Source organism: Pelodiscus sinensis, chromosome 16, assembly GCF_049634645.1.
Source record: "Pelodiscus sinensis isolate JC-2024 chromosome 16, ASM4963464v1, whole genome shotgun sequence".
Taxonomy (NCBI): domain Eukaryota; kingdom Metazoa; phylum Chordata; order Testudines; family Trionychidae; genus Pelodiscus; species Pelodiscus sinensis.
In genome coordinates, this window is record NC_134726.1 from 14406919 (window position 1) to 14425733 (window position 18815).

Genomic DNA, 18815 nt, shown 5'->3' on the forward strand with positions numbered 1-18815 from the left:
TCTGGTTCCACCCTAATTTAGGTGGAGCCCATCCTTCCTGTATAGGCTCCCCCTCTCCCAAAAGTGTCCCCAGTTTCTAATAATGTTACTTTTCTTCTAGAAAACAGATGGAGTTTGTAGTTCAAGACCAATTTAAAGAGATGTCCTAGTAACAGGTCTCTATTGCACTCTCTGACAAGCAATCAGTTTCTGGTTGCTCTTTATTTCATAAGAGATCAACCAAGAACTTTTCAAACTACAGGCAGTCCCCGACTTACGTGGATCTGACTTACGTCGGATCCGCACTTACAAACGGGGCTTTCTCGCCCCGGAGCTCGCAGGCAGCGGTCAGCCACCTCGACCTCCGGGGCAAGAAAAGCTGCTCCCGGTGCCCCTGGTCTGCTGGGGACCGTCTCCAGCAGACCAGGGGCATCGGGAGCAAAGCCGCGGCCCAGGCGGGTTTGCTCGCGGTGCCCCTGGTCTGCTGGAGACGGTCCCCAGCAGACCAGGGGCACCGCGAGCAAAGCCGTGGCGGGTTCCCGCGCTTCTGAGGCTTTGCTCTGGCAAAGCCTCAGAAGCACAGGACCCCGCCGAGGCTGCGGATTTGCTCCCGGTGCCCCTGGTCTGCTGGGGACTGTCTCCAGCAGACCAGGGGCACCAGGAGCAAAGCCGCAGTGGCGGCGGGTCCCGCGCCAGAGCAAAGCCTCAGAGGCGAGGCACCCCGCCGCTGCGGCTTTGCTCCCCGTGTCCCTGGTCTGCTGGGGGGAGGGCGCAGCTAGTGTGCCCCCCCCCCAGCAGACCAGGCTTTTGTTGTGGACCCTGGGGCAGAGCAGCTGGGGCACTGCCAGTTGGTCCCGCAGCGCCGCTCTGGGCACTACTGGACCAACCCGGCAGCACCCCAGCTGCTCTGCCCCAGGCGTCCTGATTCAGCCGCTGCTGGTCAGTTTCAGCAGCGGCTGAATCAGGACGCCTGGGGCAGAGCAGATGGGGTGCTGCTGGGTTGGTCCAGTAGCGCCGAGGAGCGGCGCTATTGGAGCAACCCAGCAGCACCCCAGCTGCTCTGCCCCAGGCGTCCCCAAGTCAGCCGTTGCTGAAACTGACCAGCGCTGACTACAGGAAGCCCGAGGCAGAGTTGCTCTGCCCCGGGCTTCCTGGAATCAGCGGCTGATCAGTTTCAGCAGCAGCTGACTTGGGGTTCTTAAGTTGAATCTGTATGTAAGTCAGAACTGGCGGTCAGTTTCAGCAGCGGCTGAATCTGGACGCCAGTTCCGACTTACATACAGATTCAACTTAAGAACAAACCTACAGTCCCTATCTTGTACGTGACCCGGGGACTGCCTGTACCTCTATTCAGCTTTCTAAATAGCAAGTTAATAGCTGCAGCAGCAAAATTGAAAACCCAGATCCAACCAGGAGACTGAGTGCAACTGTCCTGGGAGAAAGAAGAGAAAAAACAGCTGGAGACGGTAGTCAGAGCAAGAAGAAATGGAGTAGGAAAAGCATCTGAAGGGAGAAGGGGAGGAAGGGGGGAGAAGGGGCAGAGCAAGCAAAAGGCAGGAAAAAACTATAGCTGATGCAGGAAGAAAGATTTTGTATAGAAAGCTGTAGTTCTCACATTCTAAAGACCATAACAAATTCAACCTCATCTCCTTATGAGGTCAGTGTATAATGAATTTATGCACATCAGTCAATATTTTAACATACTGTAGAATACATTTAAATGTTAATACTTGCATGAGTAAAGAGGCATGTGTTTTTGGGAATGGAGTCCATGTGTTTATATGGGACCCTACTCTGAATGTTTGCATTCCACAGTCATTAGCAGATTCTTTCCCACTACCCAAACTTTCCATGAATTGCAAACATTTCTCAGCTATAGACTTTGGAGAAGAGCAGCATTGGAAACTAAAGTAAAATCCCATGTTTCCATACATCCTATCTACAAAAAGGGGAATTACACATGATTTTGTTGCAAATCCCAGCATTTAAGTGATGATGTAGAAACCTAAATGAGCTAGATATGAATTATCTCAAGTAGAAATTTGAGAAAACCTTCAAAACTCTGGCAGCTGTCGCTTCGTTATCCAGGCCTGGCCTGTAATTGTTTGACAGGAAACAGCAACTTGTGAGAAATATCCAGCATGATTCTTCACAAGTCTGACCAATCAATGGACCTTTTGCTGCCAAGACAAATAGACCCATATAATTTATTACTGAATTATTTTACTCTGATAAAAATAATTTGTAATTGCTGACTTTTCCACAAAGGGACCCCAGGCTTCTCAAAGACAGTAAGCTACAGAAATAGTCCTTAGCATCCCCACCTGAAATAGAACAGAACAAAACAACCGTAGGAACAGTGTACTAGGCCCAAGTTCTCACTCACTGGGCACAGGTAAGTAAGGAAGCGCCAATCCCCCTGCCGCATAAACCCAGCAAGAAGATTCTGCCGAGTTAGGGCTATTGCCTGCTGAAGCATTAGGCTTCCCCATCCCATTGAAGGCAATAAATAAATAAATTTATTTATTTCCTTCCTTCCTTCCCTAGGAGATACAACACACACACAAAGCCAGTTCCCAAGGTACCAGCCTGTAATTTCTACACTTTGGTCTGACACTGGCTGTGGGCAGAAGGATTTGTGCGAGCTTTTCCCGTCTGCCTCCACATGCTCCTTGTGGCTGCTTTCTCCACCAGGGCTGTGTCCAGACTCAGGGTTTTTTTCGGGAAAAGTAGCCTTTTTCCGAAAAAACTTCACCTGCGTCTAGACTGCAGCCGCGTTCTTTCGAAATTAAATCGAAAGAATGCGGCTTTTCTTTCGACGGTGGTAAACCTAATTCCACGAGGAAGAACGCCTTCTTTCAAAAGTGCTCTTTCGAAAGAAGGCATTCTTGAAAGCAAACAGGCTTTTTAGAAAGAGAGCATCCAGACTCACTGGGTGCTTTCTTTCGAAAAAGCGGCTTGCTTTTTCGAAATTCCGCGTGCAGTCTAGACGCTCTCTTTCGAAAGAGGCTCTTTCGAAAGTATCTTTCGAAAGAGCCTCTTTCGAAAGAGGCTTGCAGTCTAGACATAGCCCAGGGTATTTGTGATTTATTATAGCTGAAAACTGGAATAAATCCCATGGGAGTTGTATGTACTAACTAAATGAGTGACGGAAAATGTCAGATGGCGAGAAATACTTAAGAGTATACATGTCCCATTGCCTCCCTTCCTTTGTTTTTCCATTCCCTGCAAAAGCTGTGGAAAAATAGACATTTTTCTTACAAATAAGTTTGGAACATTTTGTATCTCAGTCGGAATTTAGTCTGCTATTTATTTTATCCCACATTTTGTTATTACCTAGTTTTCCAGTCACTAAAAAAAAAACCCACAACACGAGAAAACTGAGCATTATCCAAAGTGCTGTAATAGCTCTCTCTCCTTTTTACAGACACACACATCTATGCATGACCCCAGAGTGGAAATATTACAAGATAGGTTGTTCATTCCAGTCTGCACTGATGTAGGAAGTACTTGGAATCTTGCAAACATATTTCCAGTTTGCTCGTTTTGCTCAATCCTGAGCTTAATTTTGCATACGCAGGAAATGTGTTTACTTCTTCGGATAAGTGCACAAACTGAACCAAACTTTTGAGGTCCTCCAATCACTAAAAAAAAGCTAATTTACAGCAGTTTCAATAATAGTGTCCTACAGAAAGTGATGCCTAAAGAAGATGGCATGTGCAAATGTAAAAGCCATTGAGCATTAGCACCCTCTGTGTATGTAAAATTCCTTGTATTCTTTCCTCTTAATCTCAGGAAATGATACATGAAAGGTGACAAATACCATTCTGATCTGAAATGCATGGTGTACATTATAATCCACATAGGAGAGGGGACTGCATTGCACATTACCTTAGGGTAAAAACACACTATAAAAATGTATAGCACATATAATCAATAAACAATCTGAAAAGCAGCTGTAGGCCTGAAATGTCTGGGGATGTTATAATACCTGTGTAGGAGTGCTGAATTGACAGCACTGGGGAATGAGGCTCTCTATCCAAAACTAAGGACAGCAGAATGTGCTATAATAGCAGTTTCCTCACACTGAACTACTTTTGAACCTCTATCTTAATGGGCAGAGAGCACCTTCCAGGGGCCAGTTTAGTCTCTTCCCTTCCCACTCTCAGCTGCCAGTTCAAATCAAACCCTAGTAACTACAGGCTGTTTGTACCCTCTGTTGAGTCTTATATGAAATGAGTTAGCAGTTTCAGTCCACTCCCAGTACACACCACTAAAACCACCTCCAGACATGGGGTTTTATATAAATCTGAATGCGAGTTAAACTAGTCTAGTCTAAAGGCCAAAAAACTAGCCTGCTCACAGCGAGAATGTCGATCATGCTTGCGGTGGGCTCAGGGATGAATGGCAATGACCAAAGGAAAGATTCCATTTTGTCTTCCTCCACTTCTTTTGCAACAATAATTTCTTTCATCAGGACAACACAGGCCTCTGTAGCACAGGATGGGAGAGCATCTACTAATGGCTGCCTGAAACATAACAGAAAAGCATCAAAACATAACAAATGGAAATACCTAACAGTCAAGGAATATTTGCCTTCTGTCTTCCTGGGACTCTGTGGGTTTTTATTTCCTTCTAAGCATCCTAACAAACTCAGGGCCAGATCCTGACTCTACAAAAGTTCAGGTTTGGCATGGATTTCAATGGGTGCATCTTCCCAGGCCAAGAAATTTAAATTTGACTAATAATTCTGGGCATCCCAAGTTTTTGTGCCTCCTCAAGGGATTTGATTTTCAAGAAAGGACACACTGTCCCTCTCTCAAAAACAGGTCCCTCTAAGATGTCTCAAATTGGGCACCTAAAGACTGAAATGTCTCAAATCATTAGTCTGTGGTTCAAAATTGCATCACTTGGAAAGAAGTTTATAACTAAAGTGAAAAAGGCATTTGTGTAGTAGAAGAAGAATGTCCACACAGCGAGTTATCCTGGTGTAGCTAGACTTTCCCACATAGATAAGGCCGGAGATTACAGTGGGCAAAAGATGAGGTACAGTTATGATTTTTCTGTGAAGAGTAATGTAGCTATTTGTCAGCAAGAGTGAAATTAAGTGATTTAAGGTTTTTCTTATAACTAATGTAGCATTAATGTCAATTTTCCAATTTTATATCAAGTGAAATCAAGTGAACCATTGTCACAAATCCAGAAGAGCTATTTGGAAAATTTAGTTTTGTTTAAATGAAGCTAGATAATAAGTTGGCCTGAAAGCACATTAACTGCCTGTTTCTTGTATTTACTAGGAAAGCCCACACTGTTGGAAAAGGAAGAAAAAACAAGATTATAGGCCTGATCCCACTCTTACTCAAGTTAAAAAGACAAATTTTTGACCTCAACAGTATAATACTGAGCTTTAACAAAGACCCAAACCCTCAGATTTGAACCATCCCCAATATCAGAGATGTTTGGATCTTGATCTAAATGCTGTGGTTGAGGCCTAACTCTAGATTATACCAAGGAAATAGTTTCCATCTAAGTTTCTTCATGCAAAACCGGGGAAGCATTTTCAACCAAATTTTTGTGGACAATGGTTGAGGCTTTTTTATTCAGTTTTGGAAAGGCTGGAAAAGGAGTTTTGACCGTCCGTGTACAAAGTCAGCATTGTTGGTGAAAGGACATTCCGTTAGGAAGGATATAATTTTGGGTTGGATCAATTAAGAACAGACCAAAACTTTTGCCAAAAAGATCCCAAAAGTTCTGTTCACTTTTAAAATTAATTTTTCACTTTCCTTTGCTATTCTCATGGTATTTCTGATAAGATTGAAGGAAGGAAGTGGCAGAAATTCCATAAGAAAACTTTTTTTAAAGTAAAATCTCCACTAAACCAATTTTACAACCTCAGAAGGTTTGATCATGTTGGGTTAAGCATCTGTTTGGTACTTACCATGCATTAGACCAGGCCTCAGAATGTTTTAATGCTCCCATAACAATAGTAATTTGACAATGTCCAGGTATTCCTGATTTCACCAAGATAGAATTCTCCTTGCTTTAAAGAATTATTTCTTATATCTATAGTTACCATATGAATAATTTCCAGAACATTTAATTTATACTAACTGAAGTGGAATGCAAGATGGACAAGATGCATAAAAATTGAACCAAAATGATTTATTTGGTCTTGCAAAAATGTCAAGACTGATCCAATGTTTTAGAAGCACAACACACAGAGAACTAAACAAAAACAGCTGGACTTCCAGAGTGCAGAGAAATCCTCAAACACACACAGAAAAGTCACATCCTACACTCCACCAGTTATTGTTTCCTGCACAGATGGCCCTGTTAACCTGGGGACCAACCATCAAAGGATGCATCACAAATTGATCAGCTTTGGTGAACATCAGTCAAGATTTGTTTCTCTAATTAAGCACATCAGGAGCAGCTGACACTTCTAATTTATTCCACATTGGAAAGTTCACTATATCCCCAGTGGGATTTTCCCTACCGGGATTTTCTATATTTTTTCCCATTATGGTAGGTGACTAGCAACATAAATCTTGATTTATATCAAAGAGGGTGGATACATGATCTGAGCTTCTTCCCTTTGGTATTGTTCCTGAAATGGCTGTCACATCACCTTGTAACAGACCTTCCCTGCCCTGAAGCACTTACAGTCTAAACAAATAAGCCACAAAGAATGGGAGAAGAGGAAGTATTGTTATCCCTGTTTTACAGATGGGGAAATAGAGCCCAGGGACTTGACTAAGGAGTCCAGGAAGACTGTAGAAAAGCTGGTCAGAGAACTCAGACCTCCTGAGACTTAATCCAAAATCTTAAATACAAGACCATTGATCCCATCTGAAAGCACATCTCAAAACACATAACTGACCCACAGCAGGGCTTTCCCACTTACGGTCTGAGAAGCTTATTTCAAATAGTAGCCAGAAGATTCCTTTTACTTGGAGAGCAATACAAGTCTTCTTGTGCACTTACCACTGTATTCTACCAAAGAAATCACCTGGCTTTGTGGGAAGTGGGTCCTGGAATTGCTTGAATACCTTCTGATGCCTGCCTTGGATAGTTATCGAGATGCATGCGTGAAGGGGGACATCATTTTCTGTCACTACTGTGAGAGCCCCATAGTACAGCAGAGCAGAACTTCACACTACTATTTTGGCATAGGATACAATCAAAATAAAGGGAAAGGACATACATTTGTCCACCATAAAAGAATACAGCTAATAACCATGAAATGGGTCTTACCAGTTGTCCCTGCATTTAAATGAAGATCTGCGCCAAAGGCCTATTAAAGCCTCAGCAGAGAGACTTCGAAGCTCAAACACCAGAGTCATGAAGAGGTCTGCAGTCTAGAAATAAAGGAGGTCAGTACAGGTTACATAGGAGTCAAGAGGAAGCATGGCTTGGTGTGCAGGACACTAGACTAGGACTTAGCTCAGCCAGGCTACAGGATCTTGCACAAAAGGGTTTTTTTTTTTTTCAACAAATGGCCCCATCTACATGGGGCTTTTTAATGGCAAAACCTCTTCTGCAAAAAGGATTGGAAGAGGATATGCAAATGAAAGTGCAACATATGCTAATGAATGCTTCATTTGCATATCTTCTGCCGAAAAAAACCTGTAGTGTAGACATAGCCCCACTGAGCCTGCAGTGTATCACAGAATCATAGAATACTAGTACTGGAAGGGACCTTGAGAGGTCATCGAGTCCAGCCCTCTGCCCTCATGGCAGGACCAAATACTGTCTAGACCATCCCTGAAAGACATTTATCTAACTTATTCTTAAATATCTCCAAAGATGGGGATTCCACAACCTCCCTGGGCAATTTATTCCAGTGTTTGACTACCCTGACAGTTAGGAACTTTTTCCTAATGTCCAACCTAAACCTCCTTTGCTGCAGTTTAAGTCCATTGCTTCTTGTTCTATCCTCAGAGGCCAAGATGAACAAGTTTTCTCCCTCCTCCTTATGACACCCTTTTAGATACCTGAAAACTGCTATCATAGCCCCCCCTCAATCTTCTCTTTTCTAAACTAAACAAACCCAATTCTTTCAGCCTTCCTTCATAGGTCATGTTCTCTAGACCTTTCATCATTCTTCTTGCTCTTCTCTGGACCCTCTCCAATTTCTCCACATCTTTCTTGAAATGCGGTGCCCAGAACTGGACACAGTACTCTAACTGAGGCCTACCCAGCTCAGAGTAGAGCAGAAAAATGACTTCTCGTGTCTTGCTCACAACACACCAGTTAATGCATCCTAGCATCATGTTTGCTTTTTTTGCAACAGCATCACACTGCTGACTCATATTCAGCTGTTGATCCACTATAACCCCTAGATCCCTTTCTGCCATACTCCTTCCTAGACAGTCACTTCCCATTGTGTATGTGTGAAACTGATTGTTCCTTCCTAAGTGGAGCATTTGGCATTTGTCTTTATTAAACTTCATCCTGTTTACCTCAGACCATTTCTCCAATTTGTCCAGATCATTTTGAATTATGACCCTATCCTTCAGATTAGTCGCAACCCCTCCTAGTTTGGTATCATCTGCAAACTTAATATGTGTACTTTCTATGCCAATATCTAAATCGTTGATGAAGATATTAAACTGAGCTGGTTACAAAACAGACCCCTGAGGAACCCCACTTGTTACACCTTTCCAGCAGGATTGTGAACCGTTAATAACTACTCTCTGAGTTATGCACCCACCTTATAGTAGCCCCATCTAAATTGTATTTGCCTAGTTTATTGATAAGCATATCATGTGAGACTGTATCAAACGCCTTACTAAAGTATAGGTATACCACATCCACCTCTTCCCCTTTTTTCACAAGACTCATTATCCTATCAAAGAAAGCTATCAGATTGGTTTGACATGATTTGTTCTTTATAAATCCATGCTGGCTGTTCCCTATCACCTTGCCACCTTCCAAGTGTTTACAGATTATTTCCTTAATTACTTGCTCCATTATCTTCCCTGGCACAGAAGTTAAACTAACTGGTCTGTAGTTTCCTGGGTTGTTCTTATTCCTCTTTTTATAAATGGGCACTATATTTGCCCTTTTCCAGTCTTCTGGAATCTCTTCTGTCTCCCATGATTTTCCAAAGATGATAGCTAGAGGCTCAGATACCCCCTCTATCCGCTCCTTGAGTATTCTAAGATGCATTTCATCAGGCCCTGGTGACTTGCAGGCATCTAACTTTTCTAAGTGATTTTTAACTTGTTCTTTTTTTATTTTATCTTCTAAACCTACCCCTTTCCCACTAGCATTCACTATGTTAGGCATTCCTTCACACTTCTCGGTGAAGACCGAAACAAAGAAGTCATTAAGCATCTCTGCTATTTCCAAGTTTCCTGTTACTGTTTCTCCCTCCTCACTGACCTGTGGGCCTACCCTGTCCTTGGTCTTCCTCTTGCTTCTAATATATTTATAAAAGTCTTCTCATTTCCCTTTATTCCCGTAGCTAGTTTGAGCTCATTTTGTGCCTTTGCCTTTCTAATCTTGCCCCTGCATTCCTGTGTTGTTTGTCTATATTCATCCTTTGTAATTTGTCCTACTTTCCATTTTTTATATGACTCCTTTTTTATTTTTAGATCATGCAAGATCTCGTGGTTAAGCCAAGGCGGTCTTTTGCCATATTTTCTATCTTTCCGACACAGCGGAATAGCTTGCTTTTGGGTCCTTAATAACGTCCCTTTGAAAAACTGCCAACTCTCCTCAGTTGTTTTTCCCCTCGGTCTTGATTCCCATGGGACCTTGCCTATCAGCTCTCTGAGCTTACCAAAATCTGCCTTCCTGAAATCCATTGTCTCTATTTTGCTGTTCTCCTGTAATCTTTGGCCTCCCCTGTTCTCTGTGTTTCTGACTCCCCTCGTACTCCCATCTATCTTTTTGTTTAGATAGTGGTTCCCAAACTTTTTGGCATCATGCCCCCCTTTTTTGAAAAACCCTCACATACACACCGCAAAATAGCAGCAAAACTTGAACAAAAAAAAAAAAAGGAAAAAAAGAACTGAACAAGGCAGCAAAACTTGATGGGGGGAGGGAAGCTGAGTCACCTCGTGCCCCCCCTGGAATTTCTTCACACCCCTCTAGGGTTGCACGCCCTGCAGTTTGGGAACCCATGGTTTAGATAGTAGTCTCTTCAGAAAGGAGACAGTCTCTAACTCTGTCTGCGTGCTTCCTACCACAGTGGGGTGCCAGTCACAGTTAAGGGCCTTAAGGCATTTCCACAATGCAAATCACTGCCAGTGTTACTGGGTATGATTTGGAGCATGGACCATTCTTTTGTTCTGTGTTTGCATGGCACCTGTTTGCAGTGTTTTGATAGCCATGTTGGTCCGAGGATATTAGAGAGACAAGGTGGGTGAAGTAATATCCTTTATTGGACAAATTTCTGATGGAGACAAGCAGAATCTGAGAGACAAGCTTTCAAGCCACACATAATTCTTACATACAGCACCTATACCTAGTACACAGCTTCTGAATAATGGGGGTGATGCTCCAGGACTGCAGATTCTAGGATCATTGTTGTATGGTTTATATTGAGGTGAAGTATAGTATCATAGGATACTTCACGTGCTTATTCAAGTCGTCATTTATCTTAGTGACTTATTAAATGAGTTATGTCTCTCTTCTATGAAGTAAGTTAGCAAAACTCTAAGCATTTATTTCATGTCAATTTATTTAAAAATGTTAAAATTTGGGCCTAAATTGAACTTTTAGTATTCATTGCCCCATGAATATATAGCAAGTGGAAACTAATGTTGATTTGGAACTAAATCAAGCTTTCCAGTTCGGAGGAGGCTCTGGAAAGCAAAGTGACCATACTAGACTGTGCAAGTCCACAATACATTAATAAAGAGTGAAAGGCTGCTCTTCCCTAAGCCCCTTTGGATGATGTATACTGCACTTTTGGCACTACCTTTCGCTCTCTAAAGCCTGATGCTGGAAACAAGATTAACTAAACAAGCAGATCTGTTGCAGCTGGCCAGTTTTTGCAGTCAGCTATGCTTTCCAAGAACAATCATAGTATTGTGTATCCAATTATGGGCTCATCTGTTGCTAGTCAGGCCTCTCTTTCCTCGCCAATGGTTTCTTCCCCCAGTCAGGTGCCTCCTTCAGGGTGTGGTAAGTTGTGCTCTGAACAAAACATTTTCTAAATAAAGTTTTTCAGTCCTCTTCATTCCATGTTTACTCCTGATGCAACTTATTTTGGAATCTATCAGTTCATTTTGACCAACTCAACTGTGACATTTTTAAGAAGGAAAAATATGAGAAAAAGCAAATGTTTATCTGTAGTTCTCCTTATCATTTGTGAAACTGGTCCATTTTTTTCTGATGGAACACTTTTCCATCACAAGATACCATATCTTCATAATCAAATCTTTCCAAGGGAACATCTCTATTTTGATTAAATGTACAGCCGCTCCCCGAGTTGCGAACGGTCGAGTTATGACTGTTTGCACTTACGACCAAAGCTCTCATGGAGTGTTCGTAAAGGTGGTCCCCAAGTTACGAACACGACCCGCACTTACGAATAGCACGGTCGCGTGTAACTCAGTGGGGTCCGAGTTACGAACAGCCTGAGTTACGGCCAAGTGTTTGGTCCGTAACTTGTTCGTAACTCGGAGAGAGGCTGTAGGTTAGAAAAGACATCTAAAAATTAAATTTCCTGCAATTTGGAAATTCTGTAAAGCACAGTGCTAAAACGCTGTCCTGAGCTGGGGCACATGGATGGCCATTTTTTATCCTCAAAGATGCTATAGTCAGTGTGAATGAGATGTGCCCCTTCACCCACACTGTTCTGTCTCTTGGAGGCTTTAGTGTATCTCTTTTTTGCTGTTGCTGTTTCCTTTAATCTAAGAGCTGTGCCGCACTGTCCTTTGAAACGTCGTCACAGAGTTTCAAAGTGGCAGCCCAGGCTCCATGCGGCGCTACCGTTTTGATGTACTCCCTCTCCCCCCACCCCCAGTCAACTCAAACTATAAGCATCCAATAAGCATTTGCTTATTGGATAATCGACTAGTCAACTAGTCCTTAACATCCTTAATCCCACTAGCTTCAACTACTGGTACTCTCAGGGCCAGATTGACGTGGGGCTTTAGGAGCTGTAGCCCAGGGCCCTGGGCTAAGGGGGACCCTACAAAAATAAATCCGTAATGGTCACCAATTCATTGACCACAATCAGCTGGTCAATCTGGCAGCTTCTGCCAGTCAATAGCGATGTCCAGGCCACCCCTTACCCAGACCTACACCCCAACACTGCCCCAACCGGGGTTCCTTCCTGTATCTAAATTCCCTCCCAGAAAAAAATGACAATAACAGCAGTTCTAAGATACAAATTAGGCCATTTTGAATTAACTTAACTGTATTAGACACATATTAAGATGAAAATGTTACCACAGAATGGTTTATGGTACTTAAAAGACAAGTTTAGCATAATGATAATAGCTTCAATGCCATAATAGTGATCATTTTGTTTTCAATTAGGAAAAAGACTTGTACACAGGGGCCCCACACAATCTAATAGACCTGGGCCTACAGAAGAGTTAATTTGGCCCTGCGTACTATATAGTCCCCAATTTAGCAAAGCATTTAAGCATGTGTTTAATCCCACCTCTGTTTGGCAAATACATATGAGTTTTAAGATGGTGCTTTACTGCCACTGACTTCACTGGGATATGCACATCCTGCAATAGTTTGCTGACTCAGGGCATTAGTTCTTTGATGAAGAGGGAGGGTATGAGAAACACTCAAAAGCTGCTGACCAGAGTCTAAAGCAACCTTGTCAGGAGATTGGGAAAATGATCCAAGCAGTGATAATGCAGGGGCCTAAACAGACCAAGTTAACTTCATTTCAACACTCATCTTCAAGTCAAGGAAGCTCTTTTCCTAATACATGTTAAATTTAAGAAAGACATCTAGGACATCTTCATTTTTCAATAGTAAATAAGTAAGAAGAAGAGAGAACTATGTAATTCAGGAGCAGCATGCTAACAGTACCGGATAAAAGGAAACCATACTTACATAAAGCCCATCATATATATAGTAGCGTCGCTCAGCTGGGTCCCGGTGGGGGAGCATGGGGAGCTTGGACCCCAGCTGAGCATGCCAGGGAAGGAGGGGAAGGAGGCGGGGCACCACGGAGGGAGGGGAAGGGGGTCGGGGCTGGCCGGAAGGGAGGCGGGAAGCAGAGCTGGGGGGAGGGAGGGATCGGGGGCTGTGGGGCTGGAGCAGAGGATGGGGGGGCCCAGAGGAAGGGGGGCGAGTGCCACGTGGGAGCTTGCGGTGGAGGGGAAGAGGGGCGGGGGCACTGTACATGGCCAGAGAGCGGGGCCTGGAGCTGCCAGCACGCCCCCGCCCCAGTTCGCCTCCCACCGTGGCACTGAAAAATAAAGTCATGGGCGGGGCCACACCACCACACTGCCTGTGGCAAAGAAAGAGTGGAGGCTGCTGGTGAGTCACTGCCCCCCTCGCTCTGTGAACCAGAGCCCCGGGACCGCAAGGCAGCCCTAGCCCACAAACAACCACATAAGCCTTGCCCACACAGCACCCCGGCCAGCACAGTGGCAGGCCCCACAGTTCACACATTTACGGTCTTGTGACATCCCACTGCCTTACCCCACAGTAAGGTCCCCAAACACAATGACACCTCAAGCTCCCCAGCTTCCTAAAAATAACCCCCACTCACAGTAGCTTCCATAGCAATGCCTACTCTGCCCCCTTCTCCCCCACACCTTGCCACTACCTTGCCACAGTAACACTTCAACAACCACTATGGTGGGTGATTGATAGCCGCTCAGCTGGGCCCGGGGCAGCAAGCGGCCGTTTGGGAGCATGGACTCCAAAGGGCCGCTTGCCGCTGCTTGCTCCCCTGCTGGGGCCCAGCGGGAGCGCCGCTGAGCTGGGAGCAGCGCAGCGCGCCACAGAGGGGGAGGGAGGGGAAAGGAGGCAGGGCGGGGCACCACACAGGGAGGGGAAGTAGAGCTGGGGGGCGATCGGGAGCCATGGATCGGGGGCCATGGGGCTGGATGGGAGGAGAGGGGCGGGAAACAGACCTACTGAGGGGGGGGCGTGCAGCCACGGGCCGCTTGCCACTGCTTGCTCCCCCACTGGGGCCCAGCTGAGCGCTGCTCAGGTGGGCCCGGTGGGACAGGAAGGGGGGCGGGGCGGTGATGTACACGGCCAGGGGGCGGGGCCCTGTACGTCACCAGCCCCCCTTCCTCCTCCCACTGTGGTGCTGAGTGGTGTGCCCCTTAGCTGGGCTGCTGCGGGACGGGGAGCGGTGACATAGACAGCCCCGCCCCCTGGCCGTGTACGTCACTGCCCCGCCCCTCCTCCCCCGCGGCGGCCCGGCTTAGTGCGCAACACTCAGCCAAGCTGCCACGGAGGGAGGGGAAGAGGGCAGGGCGGTGACGTACACAGCCAGGGGGCGGGGTCATGTACATCACCGCCCCCTTTCTCCTCCCACTGTGGCACTCAGCTGAGTGCTGCGCCCCTCAGCCAGGCCGCCAGGGGAGCCAGCAGTGCAAGGGGCTGTTTGGGCTCCCCCGGGGTGGGAGGGGAAGGGAGGGCAGTGATGTACACAGCCCCGGCCCCAGCCATGTACGTCACCACCCTGCCCCCCTCCCTCACAGCAGCCCGGCTGAGCAGGCAGCACTCAGCCAAGTGCCACGGCGGGGAGGAAGGGGAAGGGGGGTGGGGAGAGACAGAGGGGAGAGAGAGGCAGGAGGAGGAGGGGAAGAGAAAGAAAGAGACAGAGAGAGAGGCAGGAGACGGAGGAGAGCTAAGGGGGGGGGGGAGGCAGTAGGAAGAGAGAGAGACAGAGTGAGAAAGCTCAGGAGAGAAGACCTGAAAATCCCATTTTATGACAGGCTAATTGGCTAGTATACTAATAATCAAGCTGAACACATTTTCAAATCAAATTCCTCTGGGACTTTATAAGCTCTAGTAGTTGGCAACAAATAAGCTTTAAACAGAGTAAGTGCTTGTATTTAATGTCAATAAAAATATTTTATCTGGAAAAAACTAAACAGCTCTTCACTTTGTAGCTTATTACATTACCTCCTGATTTCAAATACATTCTAATATTTATGTTGTCAAAGAGGGGAAAATATTTTTTATGTTTTTGCTAGAATTACAAAATTTCTTGAGGTGTGTGTAAGAGAAAAAATAAATAGCTACTTGACTACCCTGTCTCAACACCTAACATCAAGGTTAAAAAAGACCATTGCATCCTGTAGCGAAGCAGTGAAAGAATATTTGTATTTCTGAGCCAAGTTAAGTACTGATGTATAACAAGCTCAATGCTGTTGAATTCACATCAGCTGTGGGAATAGAGAGGGAACATGATCCAGTTGGTTGGGTATTAACCTAGGATTTGTGCAGAACTGGGGTTAAGTCCCAGTATAAGCACAGATTTCCTGGGTAACCACAGGCAAGTCATTTTTAGGCCCTCTCTGCTTGTTTCTCATCTGTAAAATGTGGAAAACAATAGCTCCCTACCTCATAGAGGTGTTGAGAGGGTAAATATGCTAAAGATTGTTCCCTCATCCAGTTTTTTCCAGGAACTGAAATTAGGGACAGCTGTTCAAAAGGGTGTGATGGGGGGAGCGAGGACCAATGAGGGGTTAGACTGTCAGGACAATGTTGGACTGTGTAGTACCATAGTAAAAACTGAAAAATGTTTCACAATAATTTTATTAGATTTAATTTATGTTTTTAAGTCATCATTGGAATTAAATTTTTCTATATAAGCCTGCCATGGAGTACAGTATCTACATCCTTCTTGGTTTCTTGTTGCAATTTTGCACAACTGTTAATGAGCTTCTCAAATGCAGTGCATTCATTTTTGCTGGTTTCTCATGTATCCAGTACTTCATAATATGTTCATGATAATACAGAAGGCAATTTCTTTCAGAACATAAAATTCTATTGAATGAGGAGAAAGGAGGTTTAACTGTCTGTAGCTATTGTGACTGGGAGTAACAAGAGATAAATTCCTGCTTCTTTCACCCCAGAAAACACTGCACAAACTAGATTGAACTGCTAGTGATGATAAAAAAGAAGATGAAGCTAAATCTTCCTTTGTTGATCATATTATATTCCTCTCTGTGTTCAAATTCTCTGGTGTGTTCTGATCACACAGCAGTCTCTTTGCAGGTCATGCCTCACTCCACTCCAGTGTTGGTGTTTTATATGACAGACATGTCTAAAAGCTTCGATAGACTTTGATAGAATGCAGAAGCTGGTGGTATAGATCTGCAAGAATCAAGTTTGTGTAATTCACTCATTATGTGAAGACGACAAGAAGTGTTTGACAAAGTAAATATACGTGCCCTAATTAGTCAACTTCTGAACTGAAGTCTTTGCTTCTTCCAGTACATTTTCAAAGGATCTCTCTCTGAATGAGCCAATTTGAACCTCAGTTGCTGTGTATCTTCTGTATTTGCTGGACAGAGGTCCAGTACTATTGTAGCAGATGCCTGGATGGCATTGTTTAATGTATTCTCTGAACTTTGCACTTGTATTCTGTGAACATCCAGCTAGACCATGGATGTTCCTGGACCACAGAGCCCAGGTGTAGGGAGGTCTGGCTGCAGGAGTGTGGCAGGAGCATAGCAGGGGGAGCCCCATATTGGGGAGGTGGGCAGATGGGCAGGCAGGGCAGCAGAGAGTTCTGGCCCCAGGGGCCAGGTGGTAGCAAGAGACCAGCCCCAGCTGCAGAGCTCCGGCCCTGGCGGGGGTGGCCAGGAATCTCCAGCCCTAGCCAGATGTCTGACCCAGGCAACCACAGATGGGCAGGTAGCCACAGGGCCAAGCTGGAGCCCTAGCCAGGGGCAACGGCTCATCATGGGCCATGAGGGGAAAGACCTCCCCTGGTCCCACAAATCCCCTTTGTTTGGGACTGGTCAGGTCCTGAGGATGCCAGACCAGGGAGGTCCAGTCTGTAGTTTTAAGACAACAGTCAAGGATTGCTCATGAGAAAGCCAATGGGTTTTCCTAGGTTGGACTAATTTGAACCTCAGTTGCTGTGTATCTTCTGTATTTTCCAAGAGGTTAAATTAAGTCTTTTTGCTAAAAAGAGATATAGTGAAGACAATTAAATGTATAGCTTTTTAAGTGCCTTTTGAAAAGTTTAGAATTACTCTTTTCTGAGCAAAGTTTGTACTTCACTATGTCTTCCAGAGAAGTTTGCAGCTCCACCAAATGCACAATCCCCATCTTTTTAGGGTTCAGTTTACAAGCATTTAACTCTTCTAAGATGTGGCTTGTCAGATGCAGCTGATGTGTCATGTCTTCTGTAACCTGAACATCTAGAAATTCATCTACTGACCTATCACAAACATAGGTGACTTCACACCCATTTGCATCAGTGCATTCATCAGCCACACATGGACATTTTATGAATGTGCTGAGAGAGTTCTTCACTTTTTCAATTGCTGAGTCTTTCACTGTTGCACTGCATGCTTTTAACCAGTTAACTGAATTTCTTGCAGAAAGATACAAAGCATTTGCTGTCTTCATCGGAACCAATTTCAGGATTAACAAGTGACAATGCACTTAATACTGGCCTCTAGTTTGTGGTATGTGGTATCTCTTGCTTAAAGAGCAAGTATGATGTGACAGCCATGTTTGTTTGAATAAACTGTCTCCAGCATTTTTAACAGCCTTGTTCCATACTTCTTATATTGGCTTGGACAATGACTGGCTTATAAGGCTTTCTGCATGTCAATGCAGTCGAGAGGATTGGTGTTTTGTAGCCTTTTCACATAGTTTGTCAGCATTGGCTTTGCTGATCTGTCTGGAAAATTAAGCTCCTCCACATTTATTACACAAATCCATAGTATGCCCACATCTTAAATACTGTGTGCAGTTCTGGTCACCCCATCTCAAAAAAGATATACTGGAGTTGGAAAAGGGCAGCTAAAATGATTAGGGGGTATGGAAAAGCTTCCATATGAGGAAAGGAGCAAGTCAAATAGAGCCTGTGAATCCTAGGCTCAGACCACACCACCAAGCAAACTCCTGTCCCCCCCACTCCATACTGAGATCTGCTATCCAAACCTCTTGCTTATTGACTATAATTCATCTGAGGGTGGCCAGTGCTTCATTTGTGATGAAAGAGGTGCCAGGATTCAGGCAAGGGTGTTTTTTTATTATTTTATTTTCATAACTGATGCCGCAAGCAGATCAGTCCCAGAGCTACGAACTGCCAACCCAGAGGTTCAGCCCTGGTAAAAATTAAGCCCTGAGGGTGAGCCCCTCAGTCAGGACAGGCTAAGTACAGTTCAGCTGTCCTTTACTCATACAATAAAGATAACGTTTCATGACCTCTAATTCAATCCTAAAATTATTTGTAATCCAACACCAGCCAAAATTGAACATGTGGGCAGCAGAGCTCTGCCGGCTGCATATCTAGGCCCAGTAGGTGAATTCATGCAAATACAGTCAGGGCCAAAAGCCTTCCCCTCTCCCCTGGCCCATTACTAGTTTGGCCAACATTCCTGAAACGAATGTGCCAACATTGTCAAAACAAAACAAAACAAAACAAAACAAAACAAAACAAAACAAAACAAAACAAAACAAAACAAAACAAAACAAAACACACAGTGTGGGACAGATAGTCTTTGTTCATACTTTTCAAACCTATTATACTTTTTCAGGTAGAAATTCATCATATACTGTGTATGTTTTTAAGGTGTGTATTGATGTTTCAATTTCAATTCAAATTCCCAACCAATGCCTAAGTTGGCAACACGGCATGTAACTAGTTGACCACTGGGGAAATTTGGGGGAGAGAGGCCACACCCTCATTGAGGAGGTGT

At 44.6% G+C, this 18815-nt stretch overlaps 1 protein-coding gene across 6 annotated transcripts in view; it reads right to left on the reverse strand.

Annotated features, from left to right (window-relative positions):
- The window catches only part of LOC102446612 (uncharacterized), a 234792-nt gene that overhangs the window by 181112 nt on the left and 34865 nt on the right, over nucleotides 1-18815 (reverse strand). For all 6 annotated transcript variants that reach the window (XM_075899317.1, XM_075899316.1, XM_075899315.1 and 3 more), the window contains exons 9-10: nucleotides 7234-7337; nucleotides 4343-4508 (exon numbers count right to left, since the gene is read on the reverse strand). In XM_075899317.1, coding sequence (XP_075755432.1) covers nucleotides 4343-4508; nucleotides 7234-7337 — 270 coding nt within the window. The remainder of the gene's footprint in view (nucleotides 1-4342; nucleotides 4509-7233; nucleotides 7338-18815) is intronic.